The 24,394-nt window shown below is 37.1% G+C and overlaps 1 protein-coding gene across 9 annotated transcripts in view; it reads left to right on the forward strand.

Annotated features, from left to right (window-relative positions):
• TRIM37 (tripartite motif containing 37) overlaps positions 1 to 24,394 on the forward strand; it is a 146,058-nt gene that overhangs the window by 97,200 nt on the left and 24,464 nt on the right. For 5 of the 9 annotated variants that reach the window (XM_042915290.1, XM_042915292.1, XM_042915291.1 and 2 more), the window contains 4 exons: positions 3,012 to 3,320; positions 18,689 to 18,817; positions 19,173 to 19,362; positions 21,390 to 21,529. In XM_042915290.1, the coding sequence (XP_042771224.1) occupies positions 3,012 to 3,320; positions 18,689 to 18,817; positions 19,173 to 19,362; positions 21,390 to 21,529 (768 nt within the window). The remainder of the gene's footprint in view (positions 1 to 3,011; positions 3,321 to 18,688; positions 18,818 to 19,172; positions 19,363 to 21,389; positions 21,530 to 24,394) is intronic. The other 4 variants (XM_042915294.1, XM_042915297.1, XM_042915298.1 and 1 more) reach the window with 3 other exon arrangements.

Genomic DNA, 24,394 nt, shown 5'->3' on the forward strand with positions numbered 1-24,394 from the left:
CTACTTAACTTCTAAGGAATACATCAATCTACTCTATATAATTAAGATTTTATTTGTAGCATGGCAATGGTAGTATGTGGAATCTCGTGAAGTTACAATTATAGGGCTTGGCAATTGAGTGGAATGTGCTAATGATTCTGAAAAAGCTTAGGTGAGCAGAATGGTGGTAGCATTGATTGATGCTGAAATCTGGAGGAGAAGCTTTAAAGAACTATCAATCTTGAAGGCCATAACTGAATGATATGAAAGAATTGTTACAGATGAGATTCTCAATTCTAATTAACCTTGTAACTTGGCACATTCAGGAAAGCTTCTTATTTTCAGCACAGTAACTTTCTTTAAATTGTCAGGTTCCTGTGGTATAAGATCCCATTACGTTTTCCTGTCTTGGCAGTTATCACATGGTACTGAAATAGATTATTTTTCATTTTTCCAGCTGGACTGAGAGCTTTGTGAGAGCAAAGACTGAGGGTTTGTCTTGTTCACTGTTGTATGTCCTGCCCAGCACAGTGCCTAGCATTTCAAACAATCTTGGTAGTTGTTTGATTATCAGCTGATGGAGGTTTGTTTAGTTTTTTTTTTATATTTTCCCATTTGGGATTTTTACTTTTTAAAGTTCTTGTCAGTTTCTAGTAATAATAAACTGGGCCATGTGGGTTAATACAGATTTTCATATTTAAGTCCATGTAGATGTGGGGTACTAGATTTTGTTTAGGAAAACATTTAGAAATATCTTGTGGAGCTCTTGGGTGGCTCAGTTGGGTAAACTGACTTGGTTAATTGTCTGACTTTTGATTTTGACTCAGGTCATGATCTCACGGTTCTTGAGATCGAGCCCTAAGTCACGGGCTCTGTGCTGACGGTGTGGCCTTCTTGGGATTCTCTCTCTCTCTCCCTCTCTCTGCCCTTCCTCTGTGCGCTCTCTCTCTCTCTCTCTCTCTCTCAGGATCCTCTGTCCCCCTCTCTGCCCCTCCTTTGCTTGCTCTCTCAAAAATAAATAAATAAAAATTGTGAATATCTTGTGCCATAAGCTGTTCGGCCTGGAATACAAAGATCACTAAGATGTTACCTCTACCCTTTGGTTTGTATGTATGTTTGTCTTTCTTACTATAATGTGTAAAGTGCTGTATGTTTGTCTTTCTTACTATAATGTGTAAAGTGCTGTAGTAGAAGTATACTCTTAAGTATTATACAAAATTGGGTCAGAATTGATTTGGAAGAAGTGAGGCAATTGGTGGTTTAGGTGCCTAAAGAAGTAGACATTTCAGATTTCATCTGATGGGCTTGAGTTAACAGAGGGAGCACCGGAAATAGGACATGTGAAAAGCATAAGGGGATATAGCATTGCCTATGTATTACAGAGTTGCAGGTAATACCAAAACAGTGGAATATGTTTGGGGTAGAGGTAGAAGATAAAACCACTGAGAGGTAGCGTAGAATCAGATAATGGGCCTCGTGTTCCACGCTGGTGCTTTTGTGAATGATTGTCAGCAGGAAAGCAATAGAAAATAATAACTGATTTGGGTTTTAGAAAACATTTCTGACATCCTGGTGGAAAGGGGTTGGATGGAGGATTACACCACAGAGTGCTTTCACAAACATTGTGTCTTCTGAGCCTCATGACAGCCCTGTTATGTGTATATTATTGTCTTCATTTTACAAGTAAATAATGGACTCAGAAGTTGGTGGACTTAGAGAAAGTTACAGCAACTAAATGGTAGATTTGAGACTAAATCCTAGATTTCTAAAATCTGTCCTTACTTAGCTCATTTATAAAATGGAGATAATAGTATTTAGTTACCTCAGAGGATTGATATGAGAGGATTAAATGACTTAATTTCCTTCAAATATCTGACATTCAGTAAGCTCTTTATGGATGTTTCTTAAATAAACAAAGACAGTAAAATCTCCCTATCAAGATAGAAAATCTTTCTCAGAAGCACTTCCACCCCAGACTTTTGGCTGGCTGAGTGATGTACCCACCCTAAACACTGTCAGAAGAATGAACCAGTCTTAGACTCGTATGTCCTGGGGCCAAAGGAGGGATCTAACCTCCCTGAGCACATTGCTGCCTACTGCCTGATACCTGAACACAATCTGAGTCCTTTCTGCAAGGTAGAAGTGGGGGATTGGCTGTCGAACACATTATAGTGTTTACTTTCTACAGCACTTCATCTTCTATACTAGAAGGCAGGCTGTTTCAGCTGTCATTCCTGCTAATAAAGGACTTGTTCTTTTCTATTTAGTGGCTATTGGTCTCCCAGTTTTGTTTTTTTAGGTGGGGGGTAAGGCTTGGTTTCTTTTTGCTTTGAGTCTGTCATAACATTCTTTGATTTTCAAAATATTGATATCTTTTTCCTTTCTGCAGTAGAAAGTCTGTAGTTTCCTTACTTATACCTCTATTTTAATATTTGAGGAGTGGAATGGGTGAAAAACAACTACTTTCTCTGGGAAGAGAGAAAACATTGTTACTTTAGAAGCTGCAAAGACTGATGGGGAAGTATTTTATGTTCTATGGCACTTAATAGCTGTAACTACACTGGAAACCTTCTTAGACTTAGATGGAATATATATTTTTTATATACTATGTATAGCAGATTTGACTACTTAATTTGGATTCTAGGTTTTTGGGTTCTTTTTTTTTTTTTTCATTTTTGTCAGTTATGAAGATGATAAAAGCTCAGCATAGGAAATTTGAGAAAAATGGAGAAGTATAAAGAAGAAAGCACAGGCAGGCAATAAGGCAGCTTTTTTAAACTTTTAGAATTAGGTAACTATTCTGATTTGAGTGATTATATTGTGATCCAGACTCTAACTTTGAAGGTATGGATAAAATTAGGATACTTGGATCTATCTTTATTTTCATTAATGGAATTTAATGCATGCTTTTAATTGTTGATTCCACCAAAGCACCTTAGCTTTTTACACCTCAAGTTTGCATATATTGACTGTATGATAGAACGATTTAATAGAAGTCTCTATTAACATGACTTACAACTTTCTGTCTAAAGCATCATATTCTCGAAAAGATAAAGACCAAAGGAAGCAGCAGGCAATGTGGCGAGTTCCCTCTGATTTAAAGATGCTAAAAAGACTCAAAACTCAAATGGCTGAAGTCCGATGTATGAAAACTGATGTAAAGAATACACTTTCAGAAATCAAAGGCAGCAATGCTGCTTCCGGAGACATGCAGGCAAGCCTTTTTTCTGCTGACCAGGCAGCTCTGGCTGCATGTGGAACCGAAAACTCTGGCAGATTACAGGATTTGGGAATGGAGCTCTTGGCAAAGTCATCAATTGCTGGTTGTTACATACGAAACTGTAAGTGGAAAAGATCCTATTAGTGTCATTTCTCTGTGTGTCATTTGGGAAGCTAGAGGATGGGTTATTTTTAAAATAATAATATTTAAACACCTCTCTTATAATGAATTAAGACTACAAATACATATAGCCTTTTTTCCCATTCAGAACTGACTGTAGATTTTCTATATAGAGCTAATACTTCTTTTTTTTTTTAATGTTCATTTATTTTTGGCAGACAGAGCATGAGCGGGGGAGGGGCAGAGAGAGAGGGAGACACAGAATCAGAAGCAGGCTCCAGGCTCTGAGCTGTCAGCACAGAGCCCGAGGCGGGGCTCGAACTCACAGACTGTGAGATTGTGACCTGAGCTGAAGTCAGACGCTCAACCAACTGAGCCACCCAGGTGCCCAAAGAGCTAATATTTCTTGATTGAATATTCTGTGCTGGACAGTAAACAAGACAGAATACTTAACCTCTTGGATCTTACATTCATAAATTCATGTGGTGGAAATTGGACATTAAAACGTGTAGACAAGTAAAGATAATTTCAGTTAGTAAAAAGTGCTGTGAAGGAAACAGGAATGGGATAGGAAGATGAGGAGTGTGCTGCTTAGGTTAGGGAAGTAAGAGAAAGTCTCTGAGGAGGCAGCTTTTGAACTGAGACCTAAAGGTTGAGAAGGTGGCAGCCATGCAAAGATCTGTGGGAAGCATTTTTCAGGGTAAACAGAACAGAAGATGCGGATTCACTGATACAGGATTTGCTCTGCATATTTGAACACTTGAAGGAAGACCAGTATGGTTGAATATGATAAACAAAGCAGAAGGGAGAATACTAGGGGATAAGTCAGAGAGGTAGGCAGGATCTAGATCAGATAGGGCCTTGTAAGACCTGAATAGGAGTTTTATTCTGATTTTAGGAGCAAGTCTCTAAAGAATGAAAATCGAGGTGGTGGGGGGATGGCAGTGGCATTTATGATCTGATTTACCTTTTACAAAGATTACTTTGCTTGTTGTATGGAGCAAGGTCTAAAAGGGGTTGAGAGTGTATATGAAATATGGTGACCTATTCTGGAGTTACTGCAGTGGAGAAGTGGACTTGCTCATTTTCTAGCAGCCCTTCTTGACTGGGGTTCCTATCTTTCTTAATTCTCCGAAGGGTGGTTCATAACTATTACTATTCTAGATACATAGGAGAGAAATTAGTTCATTACATACAATGGATATTTTAGACCAAGAAGACTCCGTTCTCCACTCACAACCCTGGTGTGGAAAGGCTGGATAGTTTGTAGGGAAAGAAAAAAAACTAAGAATGATATTTAAGTTTTTGTCCTAAGCAACTTAGTGACTGATGCTATCATTAATTTAGGAAATAAGGAAAAAGCTGGTGTAGGAGTTGGGGGAGGTGGTGGCAGGAAATTTGGAATTCTTGTTTAAACATTTTAGGTTTAATGGGGTACCTGGGTGGCTCAGTTGGTTAAGTGCCTGACTCTTGATTTTGGCTCAGGTGTTCATCTCATAGTGATAATATCAAGCCACACAATGGACTCCACTCTGGACATGGAGTCTGCTTGGGTTTTCTCTCTCTCTCTTTCTCCCTCTCTCTCTACACCTCTCCCCTACTCACTCTCTCCCACCTGCCACACGTACTCTGTCTCTCTCTCAAAAAAACCCAAAAAAACAAAACTAAACTTGTTAGGATTGAGATGTCTATTAGTTATCCTAGTATAATGTCTTGTAGGTAGATGGATGGTAAATAAGTATGAAGCTTATGAGGTCAAAGCTGGATATAAACAGTTAGTTAGGCGTCAACAGTGGCATTTATTGTTTAAAGTCAGGGAGTGAATTAGATCAAGTATGGAAGGAGTTTAAATGGCAAAGAGAAATTTTGGCTCTGGGGCACTTTAACATTTAAAGACATGGTAATGAAGGGTGTCCAATAAAGGAAATTGAGAAGCAAAAGAAGTGGGAGTGGTTATACCATTGAGAGGTGTCAAGTTGAAGTGTGGGTGGCCCTTTTAAGAACCATTCCCATTGAGGAGTGTAGCAGGGTAAATCCAGTGAGAAACTGAAGCATTATTGCACAGCTCCTTCAAGAAGTTGCATAATGAATCAGGTTGTATCTGGAAGGGGTGTGAAGTCAAGAAAGAGTTTTCTGTTATCTGTCTGTGTTTTCACTTTCTAAGCCTATATGCTTTTTTTTTTATATCTGTTTCTTTTTTACTGTGGTAAAATGTACATAACATAAAATTTACCATTTTAGCTATTTTTAAGTGTATAGTTCAGTAGCCTTAAGTCCTTTCATACTGTTGTACAACCGTCACCACTGTCCATTCACAGAACTTTTTTCATCTAGTAAAACTGAAACTTTGTACCAATTAAATAATAACTCCCCATTTCCATCACCCACCCAACCCCTATCAACCACCATTCCACTTTCTGTTTCTATGAACTTGACTATTTTAGATATCTCATATAAGTGGAACTCATACAGTATTTGTCTTTTTGTGTCTGGCTTATTTCACTTTCACATAATGTCTTCAGGGTTCATCAATATTATATCATGTGTCAGAAGTTCATTCCTTTTTAAGCCTGGAAAAATATTTGATTGTGTATATATATACACCACATTTCATTTATCCATTCATCCTCTGATGGACAGGGGTTGACATCTACTTTTTGGCTGTTTCAAATAATGCAACTCTGAGGATGGGTGTTCTTCAAGACCCTGCTTTCTATTTTTCTGGACATATATACCCAAAAGTAGAATTGCTGGATCATATGGTAATTTGCTTTTTAATTTTTTGAGGAACTGCCATAGTGTTTTCCATAGAGGTTGCACCATTTTACATTCCTACCTAATAAATAGTGCACAAGCGTTCTAGTTTGTTCACATCTTCCCCATCATTTACTCTTTTCTGTTTTTTGTTTTGTTTTTGATAATAGCCATATTAATGGGTGTGAAATGGTATCTTGTTGTCTTACTGTGCTTTTGATTCACATTTATTAGTGATGTTGAACATTTTTAAAAGTGTTTATTAGCCATTTATATATTTTTTCATTTCATTAAAGAAATGTCTGTTCAGATCCTTTGCCCATTTTTGAAATGAGTTTTTGTTTGGGGGGGGTGTTGTTTTTTTAAAGATTTTATTTTTAAGTAATCTCTGTACCTAATGTGGGGTTCAAACTTAAAACCTGAGATCAAGAGTTGCATGCTTTACCAGCTGAGCCAGCCAGGCACCCTGGGTTGGCTTTTTAGTTTTGAGTTTCAAGAGTTCTCTGTATTCTGGATATTAATCTCTGATCCCATAATATAATTTGCAAATATTTTTTCCTAAACTGTGGGTTCCCTTTTCACTTTGTTGATGGTATCCTTTGACAGTAAAAGTTTTTAATTTTGCTCAAGTCCAATTTATCTTTTTCTTTCTCTTTTGTTGCCTGTGCTTTTGGTGTCCTATTTCAAAAAAGCATTGCAGAAAAGAAAAAAAGCATTGCTGAACCTGATGTTAAGCTTTCCCCTATGTTTTCTTGTAAGAGTTTTGTAGTTTTAGATTTTACATTTATAAATGTCTTTGATCTATTGTTAATTAATTTTGTATATGATATAGGTAAGGGTCCAAATGTATCAGCTTTCCTAGCACCATTTGCTGAAAAGATTTTCATCTCATCACTGAATGATGTTGATACCCTTGTTGAAAATGATTAGAGGGGCACTGGCTGGCTCAGTCAATAAAGCATGTGATTCTTTTTTTTTTTTTTTTTTTTTTTTTTTAATGTTTATTTGTTTTTGAGAGAGAGAGACAGTGTGAGCGGGAGAAGGGCAAAGAGAGAGAGATAGAGACACAGAATCTGAAGCAGGCTCCAGACTCCGAGCTGTCAACACAGAGCCTGAGGCGGGGCTCGAACCCATGAACCATGAGATCATGACCTAAGCCGAAGTTGGATGCTCAACCGGCTGAGCCACCTAGTCCCCCGCCTTTCTGTTTTTTCATTTAAAAAAAATTTTTTTATGTTTATTTATTTTTAAGAGACAGAGAGCATGAGTGGGGAGGAGCAGAGAGAGAGGGAGACATAGAATCCAAAGCAGGCTCCAGGCTCTGAGCAGTCAGCACAGAGCCCGACAAAGGGCTCAAACTCACAAACTGGGAGATTATGACATGAGCCAAAGTTGGATGCTTAGCCAACTGAGCCACCCAGGTGCCCCAGTAGAGCATGTGATTCTTGATCTCAGGTTTTAAGTTTGAGCCCCACATTGGGTGTAGAGATTACATTAAAAAAAAAGAAAGACAAAATCATTTGACCATATATGTGAGCATTTATTTCTGTGCTATGTGTGTGTTTATTAAAATGGGGTATATTAATGCTAGATACTGATGGCAGTAATCCGGTAGAGATGAGTAGGAGAGAGGATGATTGCCAAATGCATAGAATTCTCCTAAAATAATCATGACAGTTCAATAGAAAAAGGATTGTAAAAGGGGGCATCTGGGTGGCTCAGTTGGTTAAGCATCTGGCTTCAGTTCAGGTCATGATCTCACAGTTTGTGGGTTTGAGCCCCACATTGGGCTCTGTGCTGACAGCTTGGAGCCTAGAGGCTGTGTCTCCCTCTCTCTCTGCCCCTCCCCTGCTTTCACTGTCTCAGTCTCTCTCAAAAATAAATAAAACATTAAAAAACTAAAAAAAAATTATCTTGAAAAATGAGTAAAAGTTATGATTAGGCTGTTAACATAAGAAAAAATACAAATGGACACTATACATCTCAACGGATACTCAGTCTCATCTAGTTGTCGAGGAAATGACAATCTAAAACCAACAGAAGAAATAATGCTTTTTGGATAGAGTTTTGCAAAAAGTTTTTGTTATATTTTTGCAAATACTTCTCTCCTGTTGTCACTGTTTTGTCTTTTTCTGCTAAACAAAAGTTTTACATTTTTAATTTTAGGTCTATTAATAGTATTCATGGGTTTGGGGCTTAATGTTTTTATTTGGAAGGCCTTTTCAACTCCAGGTTTATAAAAATGACCCTTGTTTTCTTATGGTATTTTTTTTTTTTTGACTTTTCAATGTTTGTATCATTATAACAAATATAATTTGTTTTTCATGATGATGTGTGAGGTAAGTTCATTGATTCCCCCCCCCAAAAAACATGTTTTTTGAAGAATCTAGTTCATTCAATAATATTTAGTGCATCCTTTATTAACAGACCCAAATTCCCATATTTGCGTGATTCTGTTTTTAAATTCATTCATAGGGGTTGAGTCATATGAAATTGCCAACATGCAACTGTTTTTGACCTGCAAGAACAGCAGTTTGATATTGTTCAACTGAATATTTGTTGTGTTATTAACTACTGTAGTTTCACAGTTTGTAGTACAGTAATTATTTGCCTTCATTTTGGTTTTGTTTTCAAAATATTCTTGATGGTTCTTGCACATTTACTCTTCCAGAAAAAGATTTTGACTGAAATTGCATTATTTCGTGTGTTTAATAACACTTAATTTGGAAAATTGACATATTTTCAGTTTTAAAACATTAACATCTGGGAATGTGGTATTTCTCCTATTTATTTTGGTCATTTCATAGTTTTAGTTTTCTTCGTGTAAGTTCTGTATCTGTCTTGTTATATTTATTTCCAGATAGGTTATAACTTAGGTTGCTATTGGGAATGGGATCTCTTTCCCCTCCATAATATTTTCTAATTATTTGTCATAGTAGGAGGACTATTGTTTTTACATGTTTGTCTTGTATTTAGCCCACTTAGTGAAAATTTTAAAGCCGTAAGGTTTTCAGTCAATTATCTAGAATTTTTAAGTAGATTGTATTATCAGCAAATAATCAGTTTATTCCTTTATTGCTTATTTACTTTTCATTTTGCACCATCTAGGTAGGCTAGGACCTCAAAACTATATTAACTAATAGCAGTAGTAGAATTTTTATTATGTTTTGAATTCTGTTTAGAAATTCCTTTTTACTCAAGTACAAACTTTGCTATTTGTTTTAATAAGTAGTTTTTACTAAATTAAAAGACATCCTTCAGGGTTGCCTGGATGGCTCAGTTGGTTGAACACCCAGCTCTTGACTGCGGCTCAGGTCATAAGCTCACAGGTTCATGGGATCAGGGCTGCATCAGGCTCTGCACTGACTTGCTTGGGATTCTGTCTCCCCACTTCTCTCTGCTCCTCCCTTGCTTGTGCTCACTCACTCTCTCCTCACTCACTCTCTCTCAAAATAAATAAACTTTTTTTTTTTTAAAGATACATCTGGGGCACCTAGATGGGTCAGTCAGTTTAGCTTCTGACTTCGGCTCAGGTCATGATCTCATGGTGCATGAGTTTGAGCCCTGTGTTGGGCTTTGTGTTGACAACTCAGAGCCTGGAGCCTGCTTCAGATTCTGTGTCTCCCTTTCTCTGCCCCTCCCCTGCTCACATTCTGTCTCTCTCTCTCTCAAAAATAAATAAGCATTAAAAAATTTTTTGTAAATGATACATCCTTCTATTGTTAATAATTACTATGTACAGTAAGTACCACTGTTTACTATGTGCCGGATATCATTCATAAGTCACATCCCAACAGCAACTCTGAGGCAAGTTGTTTTTATCCTCAATTTACAGATAGATAAACAGAGGCACAGGGCATTAAACAGTATTGTCAGAATTTCAGTGGTAATTGGCAGAGCAAAGAGCTTAAACCTCAGAGACTATGCCTTTGACCATTATACCAAACTACCTCTTTTTCTCCTAAGAGGTTGTTTTTTGTTTATGAAGAAGTTGTATAGAATTATGCTTTTTTGGGCATCTGGCAAAATGATCACACTGTTTTTCCCATTACTTTGTTAACTTAGAGAATTACATTCTGTATCTAATGTTGACCATTCTTGAAATAGTAGATGAATCCTACTAGGTTTTGGTTATTTGTAATTGTTCTTAATACACTGAATATCAGTATTCAGTTCACTAATATTTTACTTAGGATTCTTGACTATGGTAGCCATAAGTAAAATCGAGTTGTATTTTTGTTACATTATCCTTAACCAATTTGAATTCCAGTTTTATGCCACTGAAGAAATTCAGAAGTTTTGTCCTTTTCTATTCTGTGAAATTGTTAAAATAACATCTTATCTGCTCCTTAAAAGTTTAATGAAACTCATTCATAAAACCATTTAGTAGTTCTTTCAGGGAAACAACTTTAAGAGCCTTTGTAATTTCTCTGTATTTATTGGTCTCATATTTCTCCTCCTTAAACCAGTTTCCATAATTAATTTTCCTAGAAAATTACTCATTTTATTAGATACTTAAATTTGTTGGTATATTTCACTTATTCTGATCTCTTAAATTTTAAAGAGTCCTCTGAATACAGGGTGTTAACTTTTTCACTTACATGTGTTTCCTTATTTTGTCCTTTGATTTGACTTGCTAGAGATTTGTCCATTTTATTTCTCTCTTCAAAGCCCTAGTTCTGGGGTTCCTGTGTGGCTTAGTCAGTTAAGCATCTGACTCTTGATCTTGGCTCAGGACATGATCTCACGATTGTGAGATTGAGCCCTGAGCCCTGCTTTGGGCTCCACACTGGGAGTGGAGCCTGCTTAAGATTCTCTCTCCCTCTCAGAAAAGACAAAACAAAACAAAAAAGACCAAAAGCAACAAAGACTAGAAAGGACCAGAGAACACACCAAAAACTTCCAACTCTACAGGCAACACAATGGCAATAAATTTGTATCTTTCAGTACTCACTCTATATGTCAATGGACTAAACGTTCCAATCAAAAGACATAGGGTGTCAGAATGGATAAGAAGACAAGATCCACCTGTATGCTGTTTGCAAGAGACCCATTTTAGACCTAAAGACATCTTCAGATTGAAAGTAAGGGGACAGAGAACCATCTATCATGCTAATGGTCGTCAAAAGAAAGCTGGAGTAGCCATACTTTTATCAGATGATCTAGATTTTAAAATTAAGACTGTGACAAGAGATAAAGAAGGGCATTATATCATAATTAAGGGGTCTATCCACTAAGAAGATCTAACAGTTTTAAACATTTATGCCTCCAAGGTAGGAGCACCCAAATATATAAATCAGTTAATCACAAACATAAAGAAACTCATTGATAATAATACCATAATAGTAGGGGACTTCAACACCCCACTTACAGCAACGGACAGATCATCTAAGCAGAAAATCAACAAGGAAACAATGGTTTTGAGTGACACACTGGACTGGATGGACTTAACAGATATATTCGGAATATTTCATTCTAAAGCAGCAGAATACACATTCTTCTCTAGTGCACATGGAACATTCTCCAGAATAGATCACATATTGGGACACAAATCAGCCCTCCGTAAGTACAAAAAAATCAAGATCATACTGTTCGGATCACAACACTGTGAAACTCAAAATCAGCTATAAGAAAAAAATTGGAAAGACAATACTTGGAGATTAACGAACCTCCTACTAAAGAATGAATGGGTTAACCAAGAAGTTAAAGAGGAGATTAAAAAGTGCATGGAAGCCAATGAAAATGATAACACCATAGCCCAAAACCTCTGGGATGCAGCAAAGGTAGTCATAAGAGGGAAGTATATAGCAATCCAGGCCTTCCTAAAGAAGGGAGAAAGGTCTCAGATACATAACCTAACCTAACACCTTAAAGAGCTGCAAAAAGAATAGCGAGTAAAACCCTAAAACAGCAGAAGACAGGAAATAATACAGATTACAGCAGAAATCAATGCTTTTGAAATTAAAAACAAACAAAAAACCAGATCAATGAAACCAGGAGCTGATTCTTTGAAAGAATTAACAAAATTGATAAACCCTTAGCCAGTTTGATCAGAAAGAAAAGGGAAAGGACCCAAATAAATAAAATCAAGAATGAAAGAGGAGAGATCACAGCCAGCACTGCAGAAATACAAACAATAAGAATATAATGAACAATTATATGCCAATAAATTAAGCAGTCTGGATGAAATGGACAAATTCCTAGAAACATATGAACTACCAAAACTGAAACAGGAAGAAATAGAAAATTTGAACAGACCCATAACCAGTAAAGAAATTGAATTAGTAATCAAAACTCTTCCAGAAAATAAGAGTCCAGGGCCGGATGGCTTTCCAGGGGAATTCTACCAAATATTTAAAGAAGAGTTATACCTATCTTTTTGAAGCTGTTCCAAAAAATAGAAATGGGAGGAAAACTTGCAAACTCATTCTATAAGGCCAACATTATGTTGATTCCAAAACCAGACCCCACTAAAAAGAACTACAGAAGAACTACAGACCCAATTTCTCTGATGAACATGGATGCAAAATCCTCAACAAGATACTAGCCAACCGGATCCAACTGTACATTAGAAGAATTACTCACCACAATCAAGTGGGATTTATAGCTGGGGTGTAGGGCTGGTTCAGTATCCGCAAAACAATCAATGTAATACATTACATAAATAAAAGAAAGAGTAAGAACCACATGATCCTCTCAATAGATGCAGAGAAGGTATTTGACAAAATACAGTATCTTGATAAAAACCTCCAAGAAAGTACAGATAAAAGGGTCATACTTCAAGATCATAAAAGCCATATATGAAACACCCACTGCTAATATCATCCTCAATGGGGAAAAACTGAGACTTTCCCCCTATGGCCAGGAACACGACAAGGATATCCACTCTCACCACTGCTATTCAGCACAGTATTGGAAGTTCTAGCTCCAGCAGTCTGACCACACAAAGAAATAAAAGGCATATAAATCAGCAAGGAGGAAGTCAAACTTTCACTCTTCACAGACATCATATGGAAAATTCAAAAGATTCCACCAAAAAACTGCTAGAACTGATCCATGAATTTAGCAAAGTCGCAGGATATAAAATTGAAGTTGAATTTACAATCACCAATATGAAGAAGCAGCAGAAAGAGAAATCAAAGAATTGATCCCATTTACAATTGCACCAAAACCCATAAAATACCTAGGAATAAACCTAACCAAAGAGGTGAAAAATCTATACACTAAAAAAACATAAAAACCTAAGAAAGAAATTGAAGATGACACACAAAAAATTGAAAAATATTCCCTGCTCATGGATTGGAATATAAATATTGTTAAAATGTCAATACTACACAAAACAATCTACATGTTTAATGCAATCCTTATCAAAATAACACAACATGCTTCACAGCTAGAACAAACAATCCTAAAATTTGTATGGAACTAGAAAAGGCTCCAAATAGCCAAAGCAATCCTGAAAAAGAAAACCAAAGCTGGAGGCATCATAATTCCAGACTTCAAGATGTATTAAAAAGCTGTAATCATCAAGACCGTAAGGTACTGGCGCAAAAACAGACACATAGATCAGTGGAACAGACTAGAGAATCCAGAAATGGACTCCCAAATGTATGGCCAGCTAATCTTTGACAAAGCAGGAAAGAATATCCAATAGAATAAAGAATCTCTTCAGCAAATGGTGTTGGGAAAACTGGGCAATGACATGCAGAAAAATGAACCTGGACCACTTTCTTACACCACACACAAAAATAAACTCAAAATGGATGAAAGACTTAAATGCTAGACAGAAAGCCATCAAAATCCTGGAGGAGACGGGGCGCCTGGATGGCTCAGTCGGTTAAGCGTCCGACTTCAGCTCAGGTCATGGTCTCGCAGTTCGTGAGTTCGAGCCCCACGTCGGGCTCTGTGCTGACAGCTCAGAGCCTGGAGCCTGTTTCAGATTCTGTGTCTCCCTCTCTCTGACCCTCCCCCGTTCATGCTCTGTCTCTCTCTGTCTCAAAAATAAATAAATGTTAAAAAAAAATTAAAAAAAAAAAAAAATCCTGGAGGAGAAGACAGGCAGTAACCTCTCTGACCTCAGCCAGAGCAACTTCTTACTCAACATGTCTCTGGAGGCAAGGGAAACAAATACAAAAATGAACTACTGGGACCACCTCATCAAGATAAAAAGCTTCTGCACAGCAAAGGAAACAGCAAAACTAAAAGGCAACTGACAGAATAGGAGAAGATATTTGCATATGACATATCAGATAAAGGATTAGTATCCAAAAATCTATAAAGAACTTACCAAACTCAACACCCAAAAAAAAAAATCCAATGAATAAATGGGCAAAAGACATGAATAGAAACTTTTCCAAAGAAAACACCAAGATGGCTAACAGACACATGAAAAGATGCTCACAGCACCACTCACCATCAGGGAAATACAAATCAAAACCACAATTAGATACCACTTCACACCTGTCAGAATGGCCAAAATTAACAACTTGGGCAATAACATGTTGGTGAGGATGTGGAGAAAGAGGCACCCTTTTGAACTGCTGGTGGGAATGCAAACTGGTGCAGCCACTCTGGAAAACAGTATGGAGGTTCCTCAAAAAAATTAAAACTAGAACTGCCCTACAACCCAGCAATTGCACTACTAGGTATTTATCCAAGGGATACAGGTGTGCTGTTTTGAAGGGGCACATGCACCCCAATGTTTATAGCAGCACTAGCGACAATGGCCAAAGTATAGAAAGAGCCCAAATGTCCACCAATGGATGAATGGATAAAGAAGATATGGTGTGTATACACACACACACATATACATATATATACATACACACACACACGATGGAGTATTATGAGTATTATTTGGCAATCAAGAAGAATGAAATCCTGCCATTTGCAACAACGTGGATGGAAATAGAGTGTATTATGTTAAGCAAAATTAAAGAAAGACAAATATATGACTTCTCTCATATGTGGATTTTAAGATACAAAACAGATGAACATAAGGGAAGGGAAGCAAAAATAATATAAAAACAGGGAGGGGGACAAAACACAAGAGACTCTTAAATACAGAGAACAAACAGGGTTGCTGGAGGGGTTTTGGGTGGGGAGGGATGGGCTAAATGGGCAAGGGACATTAAGGAGGACACCTGCTGGGATGAGCACTGGGTGTTTTATGTAGGGGATGAATCACTGGGTCCTACTCTTGAAATCATTATTGCATTATATGCTGACTAACTTGGATGTAAATTAAAAAAAAAAAAATTCCTCTCTCTGCCCCTCCCACACTGGCACAGTCTCTTATTAAAAAAAAAAAAAAAAAAAAGGCCTAGTTCTTAGATTGATTTCATCTGTTATCTTCTGCCTTTTTATTACATTAAATTCTACCTTTGTTTCTATTAATGCATTAATGCATTATTGGTTAAGGACCATATTATAATTTATATATACATTGTAGAGGAAAAATTTGTCTTAATATTTTCTCACATCTTCTTCTTCAAGTGTACAATCCAACATTTTTTAATATAGACACAAGGTTGTGTGATGATCACCATTATCTAGAACACTGTCTAGAACATTTCATCACCTTTCTCCCCAAAAACTCCATTCCTGTAAACAGTCACTCTATTTTTCCCTCTCACTGAACCCTGGTAGCCTCTAGTATATTTTCTCTGCATGGTTTTACTTCTTCTGGAGTTTCACGTAAATAGAATCATATATGAGGCCTTTTGTGTCTGGCTTCTTTCACTTAGCATAACATTTTCAAGGGTCATCAGTGTTGTAGCATGTATTATTTCATTCCTTTTTATTGCTGAATCACAACTTCATTGTATGTGTACTGTTTTGTTTACCTACTTATCAGTTGATAGGCATCGTGTAATGTTTTTCCACTTTTTGGCTCTTATGAATAATAGTCCTATGAACCTTCATGAACATGTTTTTGTGTGGGCATATGTGTTTTTATTTATCTTGCATATATGCTTAGGAGTAGAATGGGGTTATACGGGAACTTTTTGAGGCATTACCATAACTGTTTCCAAAGCAGCTGCACCATTTTAAATTCCCAGTTTCTAATTGGAACCCAGTTGAAGGTTCCAATTTCTCCATCCTTGCCAACTGTTGTTATTGTCCATGTTTTTCTTTTTCTTTCTTTCTTTCTTTCTTTCTTTCTTTCTTTCTTTCTTTCTTTCTTTCTTTGCCTTTGTCCAGTGTATTGTCAAAAATTAATTGACTATAAATATAAGGGTGTATTTCTGGACTCTCAATTCTGTTCCAGTGATCTATATTTCTGTCTTTACACCAGTATACCATACAGTTTGGGTTAATGTAATTTTACAGCAAGTTTTGAAATCAGAAGTGTGAATACTCCATTCAAGATGTTTTTGGGTATTCTGGATTTTTTCATATGAATTTAGAATCAGCATACCAATTTGTTTTTTTTTTAATTTTTTTATTTTTTTTAACGTTTATTTATTTTTGAGACAGAGGGAGACAGAGCATGAACGGGGGAGGGTCAGAGAGAGAGGGAGACACAGAATCGGAAGCAGGGTCCGGGCTCTGAGCCATCAGCCCAGAGCCCGACGCGGGGCTCGAACTCGCGGACTGCGAGATCGTGACCTGAGCTGAAGTCGGACACTTAACCGACTGAGCCACCCAGGCGCCCCGAGAATCAGCACACCAATTTGTGCAATGAGAAAGAGAGACTGGTGATAGGTATTAAAGAGGGTGCTTTTTGGGATGAGCACTGGATGTTATATGTAAGAGATGAATCACTGGGTTCTGCTCCTGAAGCCAAAACTGCACTCTGTGTTAACTAACTTGAATTTAAATTGAAAAAACAAGAAGGAGAAGGAGAAGAAAAAAGATCATTGGAATTTTTATAGGGATTGTGTTAAATTTGTGGATCAATTTTGGAAGTGTTGCTGTGTTAACAATATTAAGTCTTCCCATCAATGAACACAATATTTTTCCCATCTTCCTTTTTTTCAAAAAAATTTTTTTTCTTTTTTAAATTTTACCTCCAAATTAGTTAGCATATAGTGCAACAATGATTTCAGGAGTAGATTCCTTAGTGCCCCTTATCCATTTAGCCCATCCCCCTCCCACAAACCCTCCAGTAACCCTCAGTTTGTTCTCCATATTTATGAGTCTCTTCTGTTTTGTCCCCCTCCCTGCTTTTATATTAGTTTTGTTTCTCTTCCCTTATGTTCATCTGTTTTGTCTCTTAAAGTCCTCATATGAATGACGTCATATGATTTTTGTCTTTCTCTGACTAATTTCACTTAGCATAATACTCTCCAGTTCCATCCACATAGTTGCAAATGGCAAGGTTTCATTCCTTTTGATTGCTGAATAATACTCCATGGTATATATATATATAAAGATGGATGAATAAAGAAAATGTGGTGTGTAACACACCACATTTTCTTTATTCATCCATCTATGGACATTTGGGCTCTTACCATACTTTGGCTATTGTTGATAGTGCTGCTATAAACATGGGGGTGCATGTGTCCCTTCGAAACAGCACACCTGTATCCCTTGGATAAATGCCTAGTAGTGCAATTGCTGGGTCATAGGGTAGTTCTATTTTTAGTTTTTTGAGGAACCTTCATACTGTTTTCCAGAGTGGCTGCACCAGCTTGCATTCCCACCATCTTTATTTTTTTTTTAATTTTCTTCCTTTATTTATTTTGAGAGAGAGAGAGAGTGCAAGCAGGGGAGGGGCAAAGAGAGAGGGAGAGAGAGAATCTGAAGCAGGCTCTGCACCATCAGCACAGAGCCTGACATAGGGCTCAGTCCCACAAACCGCGAGATCATGACCTGAACCCAAATCAAGAGTCAATGCTTAACCAACTGAACCACCCAGGTGCCCCTGATTAAGTAAGATGCAAATTTTTCCATCTTTTTTGTCTCTTAACAGTGTTTGATAGTTTCCAGTGTACGAGTCTTAATGTTTATTAAATTTTTTTCCTAAGTATTTTATTCTGTTTGATGCTATTGTAAATAAAATTGTTTACTTAATTTCATTCTTAGGTTGTTCTTTGCTGATCTATAAAAAGACAATCAGTTTTTGGTCTTACATTCTGCTACCTTGCTGATCCTGTTTATTACCTTTAAGTGCATGTCTTCTGCTTACTCTTTATTCTTTTTCTAGTTTTTTCAGTGCATATTAGGTCACTTAGTTTCATTTTTTCCTAATTCATTATAAGGCTATATACATTTTCCCCAATTATTGTCTTAGCCACAAACATCTTGAAATATTTGTGGTTCGTTTTTAATTCATTGATTTTCTTTTTAATCCAATAATTTACAATTTTCAAGTGTTTGGAGGGTTATCTTTTTGTTGTTAATACTTTGGCATTGAGATTGGAGTTCATATCTGGTAGGATTTTTCTTTTGGAGTTTACTGATATTTTTCTGGTCTGGCTTCATGAGTAGCAAAATAGGAATGCTTTTTGCGTATAACCCTAAATAAACCATTTGGGACCAGAGTGTCCTAGGTTTTTTGGACACAGTAGATAGAATACCTTCCATAAGATTAGTCTTCCCCTAAGTGCCTGCATAGTGAGTCTTATGCTATTTTACCTTATTCAAAGATATTTTTAAATGTCTTTGCAGCCACAAATAAGAAGAGTAATTCACCCAAGCCAGCTCGGTCCAGTATAGCAGGTAGTCTGTCACTTCGAAGAGCAATAGACTCTGGGGAAAATAGCCGTTCAAAGGGAGACTGTCAAACTCTGTCTGAAGGTAAATTTGGAGAGTTCAGAATGTAATTTCAGTGTGTAGATGTTTGTTATTTGAAATTGATGTTATGGTATAGGTAGGTTTAGATGTTTAAAGGCACCAGCAGTGCTGAAACTTGATTTGAAAGTTCTTGATCTCCCAAAAACAGACCCATCAGTAATAAAATGCAATCATTAGACTCATATTCTGGACTCCTTAATTTTAAATACCTGGCATCAAAAAAACCCTGAGATATGTCTTTAAATTGGCTTTGAGTCTTCCGGCAGTTTAAAAATGTGTATGTAGTGAGACATTCTAAAGTGGAAACTAGAGAACTTTTGTTTGCCTTCTTTCAGAGTATCCCATTTCTTTTCTGTAGGTTCCCCAGGAAGCTCTCAGTCTGGGAGCAGGCATAGTTCTCCCCGAGCCTTAACACATGGCAGTATCGGTGATATTCTGCCCAAATCCGAAGACCGGCAGTGTCAAGCTTTGGATTCAGATGCTGTTGTGGTTGCAGTTTTCAATGGTTTACCTGCTGTTGAGAAAAGGAGGAAAATGGTCGCCTTGGGGTAAGTTCTTTTGTTTATGTAGTGGAATAATTGCCAATAGCTTTATTCAATAGCACTTCTTAAGTCTATATCATAATGAGTAAAATAAATTTCTACTTCGTTAATTTTTTAGCAGATATAAAGTTTATTTGTTGTATTAAAATCTAACTAAAGTACCAGAGACCCTACTTTCTTTTCTTAGTGGAATGAAATGAGATATTATTAGAGGTTCTGTTATGTTAGAAATCATTGAAGTTAAGAGAATAATATTGTGTAACCTTGTGTGAATTCTGCCTTGTGAGTTTTTGTTGTGTGTGTCAGCTTTTTAAAAATTTATTTTACTTTATTTTTTTATTTTTTTCTATCTGTTCCACATTTTTTTTAATTAAAAAAAAAATTTTTTTAACCTTTATTTATTATTGACAGACAGACACAGAGCATGAGCAGGGGAGGGGCAGAGAGAGGGGGAGACACAGAATCCGAAGCAGGGCTTGAACTCACAAACTGTGAGATCATAACCTGGGCCAAAGTCGGTCGCTTAACCGACTGAGCCACCCAGGCGCCCCTGCTCCACATTTTTTAAGACACTTGTGCTAGGCTACATTATGTCATAGATCTTCTATGCATGTTTTGTACAGAACAAAGCAATTCTAGCGTTTTTATTTTTAACACTGCTTTTGTACTTTCACTTTTTTTCTCTTCTTTTATGAAAATGTCTGCAAAACTCATAGTTGGAATTTCTCAAAAGGATATACTGTTTGGTAGTCATCACCTTTATCTCTCACCCGGGAAACAAAAAGTCACATCCCAGCCATGTCAATTAAACTTTTACCAATTAAAAAGATTAAGTGATTATAGGATATATTGTCTGTGAACGTGCTCGATGAGCCCTTAATACCCATCTGCTGATCTATTTTATGGATATTAAATATATTTCTAAATTTAAACAATGGAATAGTTCTACCTTGGAGACTTTGAAAATGATTTTGAATTAGAGAGAGAATAACATCCCTTAAATTTACTTAATTTTATATAGTTTTAAGGTCTGGATAATTACCAAATGTAAAGAACAGTTGGTGTGATTTAGTTTTCTGATTTAGCTCCAGTTTAAGCATTGGAAAGGTGTTATAATTATTAGATGTTATCTTGTCCTCCCCATTACCTAGCCTGATTTTATACGTATTCCATATTCACGTTGCAGCTACAACCAGCTTTTATATTTTGTTTGTTATGGAGATATTTATATCTGCCTTTAGTCATAACAATTAAATATTTATGAACGTAGACTTTTTTCTAGACTGTAAAATCCTTTATAAATACCTGCAGCCCTTAGCTTTGACCCTCACTTTACAGTTAATTGTATCACTAGCCTGGCTTATGTGATGTTTTCTAGTTTGTGTCTTTTTTCCCCTTCCCTAATTTATAGTAGTTTGTAAGCAAAAACTTTAAATACTAATAATAAGTGGTTAAAAATGGAAGTAAGAAAAGAGTATTAAGTGAAAATTTCCCCATCTTTGTCTCCCATCTGGTTAGTTTTCCAACCCCCTGCCCACACACTTCCCTGCTGTTTTTAATTTTTTATATATGCTGTGTTTTTTCAGTTCTTATGCATATTTAAGCAACTGTGACTATATAGCTTTTTTAGTACATAAAGCACACCTTATTTTCTCAGTAATATATCTCAAAAGTCTTTCTATATTAGTAAGAACTTATTATTTAGGACTTCTGTTTTTATCTTTTAATCAGAATTATTATTGAGATAATTATATGTTCACATGCAGTTCTAAGAAATAAAACAGAGAGATCCTATATACACCTTACGTACTTCCCTCTAATGATAACATTTTGCAAAACTGATACAATATCACAACCAGGATATGACATTGATACAGTCCATCATTTTCTAATCTTTTATTGTGAATCTTCTATTGGATTTTTTAAAAAATAAAGCACTAGTGCCATATACCCTACTTAGTTTCATGCTCAGTTTCAGGACAAGAAGAAAATGTAGATTATTGTATCGCTGACTAGTTACACAAAAATATCAGGTTGTTTTCTCCCTCTTTGAGGGCTACTGCTAAAGGTGGTCGTCTGGAAGGAATGCAGATGACTGATTTGGAAAATAATTCTGAAACTGGGGAATTACAGCCTGTCCTACCTGAAGGAGCTTCAGCTGCACCTGAGGAAGGTATGGAATGATAAAGTCATAATTAGGTGGAAGGTGAGAATAATGATCTTTTTTTGGTGTTGGTGTTGGGGGGTAGTTAAGTTATTGAGACATTGCTATCCAACATGGTTGATCTGAATACAGCATTTATTGTGCCACTGAATTTAATTTACTAGGACATCGAGCACACAGGAAGGCAAAATGGATAATTGGGTACATAAAAGGACACATCTTACTTAGATGGGACATTTGCAGGAGGGTGAGGGGAATCTATAGACAGTTCATCTACTCATTCACATCTCATTCAATTAATGTGTTAAGCCATCTATATGATAGGAATTGAGTATTCTAGATATGCGAAGAAGAGATTAGATATGTTCACAGGCTTAGGGGAAGGCATGCACAAAATTATAGATTATTATATATAATATAATTATAATGTTAATTGTTAAGTACTTTGTTGGGTCCTTCCTTCCTTCCTTCCTTCCTTCCTTCCTTCCTTCCTTCCTTCCTTCCTTTCTTTTGTTTTTTGAGAGAGAGAGAAAGCATCTAAGCGAGAGAGGGGGGCAAAGGTAGAGGAAGAGAGAATCTCAGGCAGGCTCCACGCTTAGCACAGAGCCTGGTGTGACACTCAATCCCATGACCCTGGGATCATGACTAGAGCTGAAATCAAGAGTTGGATACTCAACTGACTGAGCCACCCAGGCGCCCCAGTACTTTGTCTTTTAAGGACAGTCTTAAAAAAAGAAGGGGTACCTGGGTGGCTCAGTTGGTTAAGTGCACGACTCTTGATCTCAGCTCAAGTCATGACCTTCACAGTTCATTGGATCAAGCCCTGTGTTGGGTTCTGTGCTGAGTGTGGAGCCTGCTTGAGATCCTTTCTTCCTCTCCCCCACTTGCTCACTCTCTCATAAAAAGTAAAATAAAATAAACTTAAAAAATAATAAAAGGCAGTTTTGATTAATGTTTGTATTCCAAACTTTAACCATTTAAAAACTCCTTTGGGGCTTTTGAGTAGCTCAGTTGATTGAGCCTCTGACTCTTGGTTTTGGCTTAGGTCATGATCCCAGGGTTGTGGGATTGAGCCCCACATTGGCCTCAATCAATCAAATCAATCTCTCTCTCTCTTTCTCTCTCTCTCTCTCTCTCTCTCTCTCTCTCTCTCACTCCCTCTCCCTCCCTCCTCTCTCAAAATAAGTAAATAAAAATTAAAAATCTTAAAAAAAAAATCCATTATGGTAACTGATTTCAACTCTGCCAATTCATTCTCAGTTACATTACTAGTATTCTTCTACATGTTCTTCCAGGTTCATTATTCTTTATTTAAAAGCATAGAAGACATTTTGTAATTTTGAGTAACAGAAGGTGTTCTGTGTGTTTTTACCATTGCTGTGTCCTTTATATGTCAGCAGAAAAGGATGTCAACTTTGACATTGATTTTTTTTCCCCCATTTCTTACTGAAACTCTGCTGCCTTCCACCTCTGCACTTATTTGAATTTCAATGATTGATGAATTGCTGTAGCATGCAGGTGCCACCATATACCTCTGGCTGCCCTGTGAGAGGGTGTAGGAGTGGTGGCATTTTCAGGTTTTTCCCTTTTAGTTGGTGGAGCACAGTATTATATGCGTTTTGGCAGCAGCATTATTTCAATAGAAGAGACTAAATGAAAAGGATTTTTATTATTTTTTTCTTTTTATATTAAGTTTATTTATTTTGAGAGATACAAAGGCAGCATGAGTAGGAGAGGGACAGAGAGAGAGGGCAAGAGAGCAGATCCCAAGCAAGCTTTGCATTGCCTGCGCAGAGCCCAATGTGGGGTTCAAACTCATGAAACTGCCAGATCATGACTTGAGTTGAAGCCGAGTCGGACACTTAACCGACTGAAACACCCAGGCAGCCAAAAAGAATTTTTTTTTAACGTTTATTTATTCTTGAGAGACAGAGCATGAGCATGAGAGGGGCAGAGAGAGAGGGAGACACAGAATCTGAAGCAGGCTCCAGGCTCTGAGCTATCAGCACAGAGCCTGACGCGGGGCTTGAACCCACAAATGGTGAGATCATGACCTGAGCTGACGTCGAATGCTTAGCCGACTAAACCACCCAGGCGCCCCAGCCAGGGACCTGAAAAGGATTTTTAAAGTGAAGTATTGATTGTTAAAATGTTAAGAAATAATAATCATTTCTTGACCTTTTGGCTTGGATCAAGTATAAAACATTAAGAAATAAATATTTTGATTAAAAATCTTTATAGAAAGGACCTGTAGGTATTAGCTAGTTACTGTGCATGGATGGATGGATGGATGGATGGATGGATGGATGGATGGATAGTTTATAAATTGCAGTGACTTAAATTTTTATAGCATGTACTGGAATTACAGGCCCCTTTTATTCATTCAGCATATGAAATTTCTAGTTTGCCTATCATACATTTGATGCTGGTGAAAAAGTTATTCCTGAACCTGCTGTTTAGTTCAGGATTTCTTTAACTTGTCACCATCGACATTTCGGGCCAGACGATTCTGTGTTGTAGAGGGTTGCCCTGTGCATTGCAGCATGCTTGGTTTTTAACCATTAGGTGCCAGTAGTACCTCCTCTGACTTACAATAACCAAAAATGTCCCCTGGGAGGCAAAATCATCCCCAGTTGAGAACCACTGGTTGAGTTGAATGATTCAACTAGGGACGACCACTTTCTAAGAATCACTTGCCAGAGTAGATCATAGTTTCCTATGGGTACAAGGTATAGTTCTCAAGTATGCTGGTGGGTATTATGTGTTAGTGGTGGTAGGAGGAGGGCAGGGAGGGCAATTGAAAACTGGTCAGGTGTCGGACCAGTTAATAGCCAAGAAAGAATGATGGGTGCTGTGATAAAAGTATATAGGGAG

This window comes from Panthera leo, chromosome E1 (assembly GCF_018350215.1).
Source record: "Panthera leo isolate Ple1 chromosome E1, P.leo_Ple1_pat1.1, whole genome shotgun sequence".
Lineage (NCBI taxonomy): Eukaryota > Metazoa > Chordata > Mammalia > Carnivora > Felidae > Panthera > Panthera leo.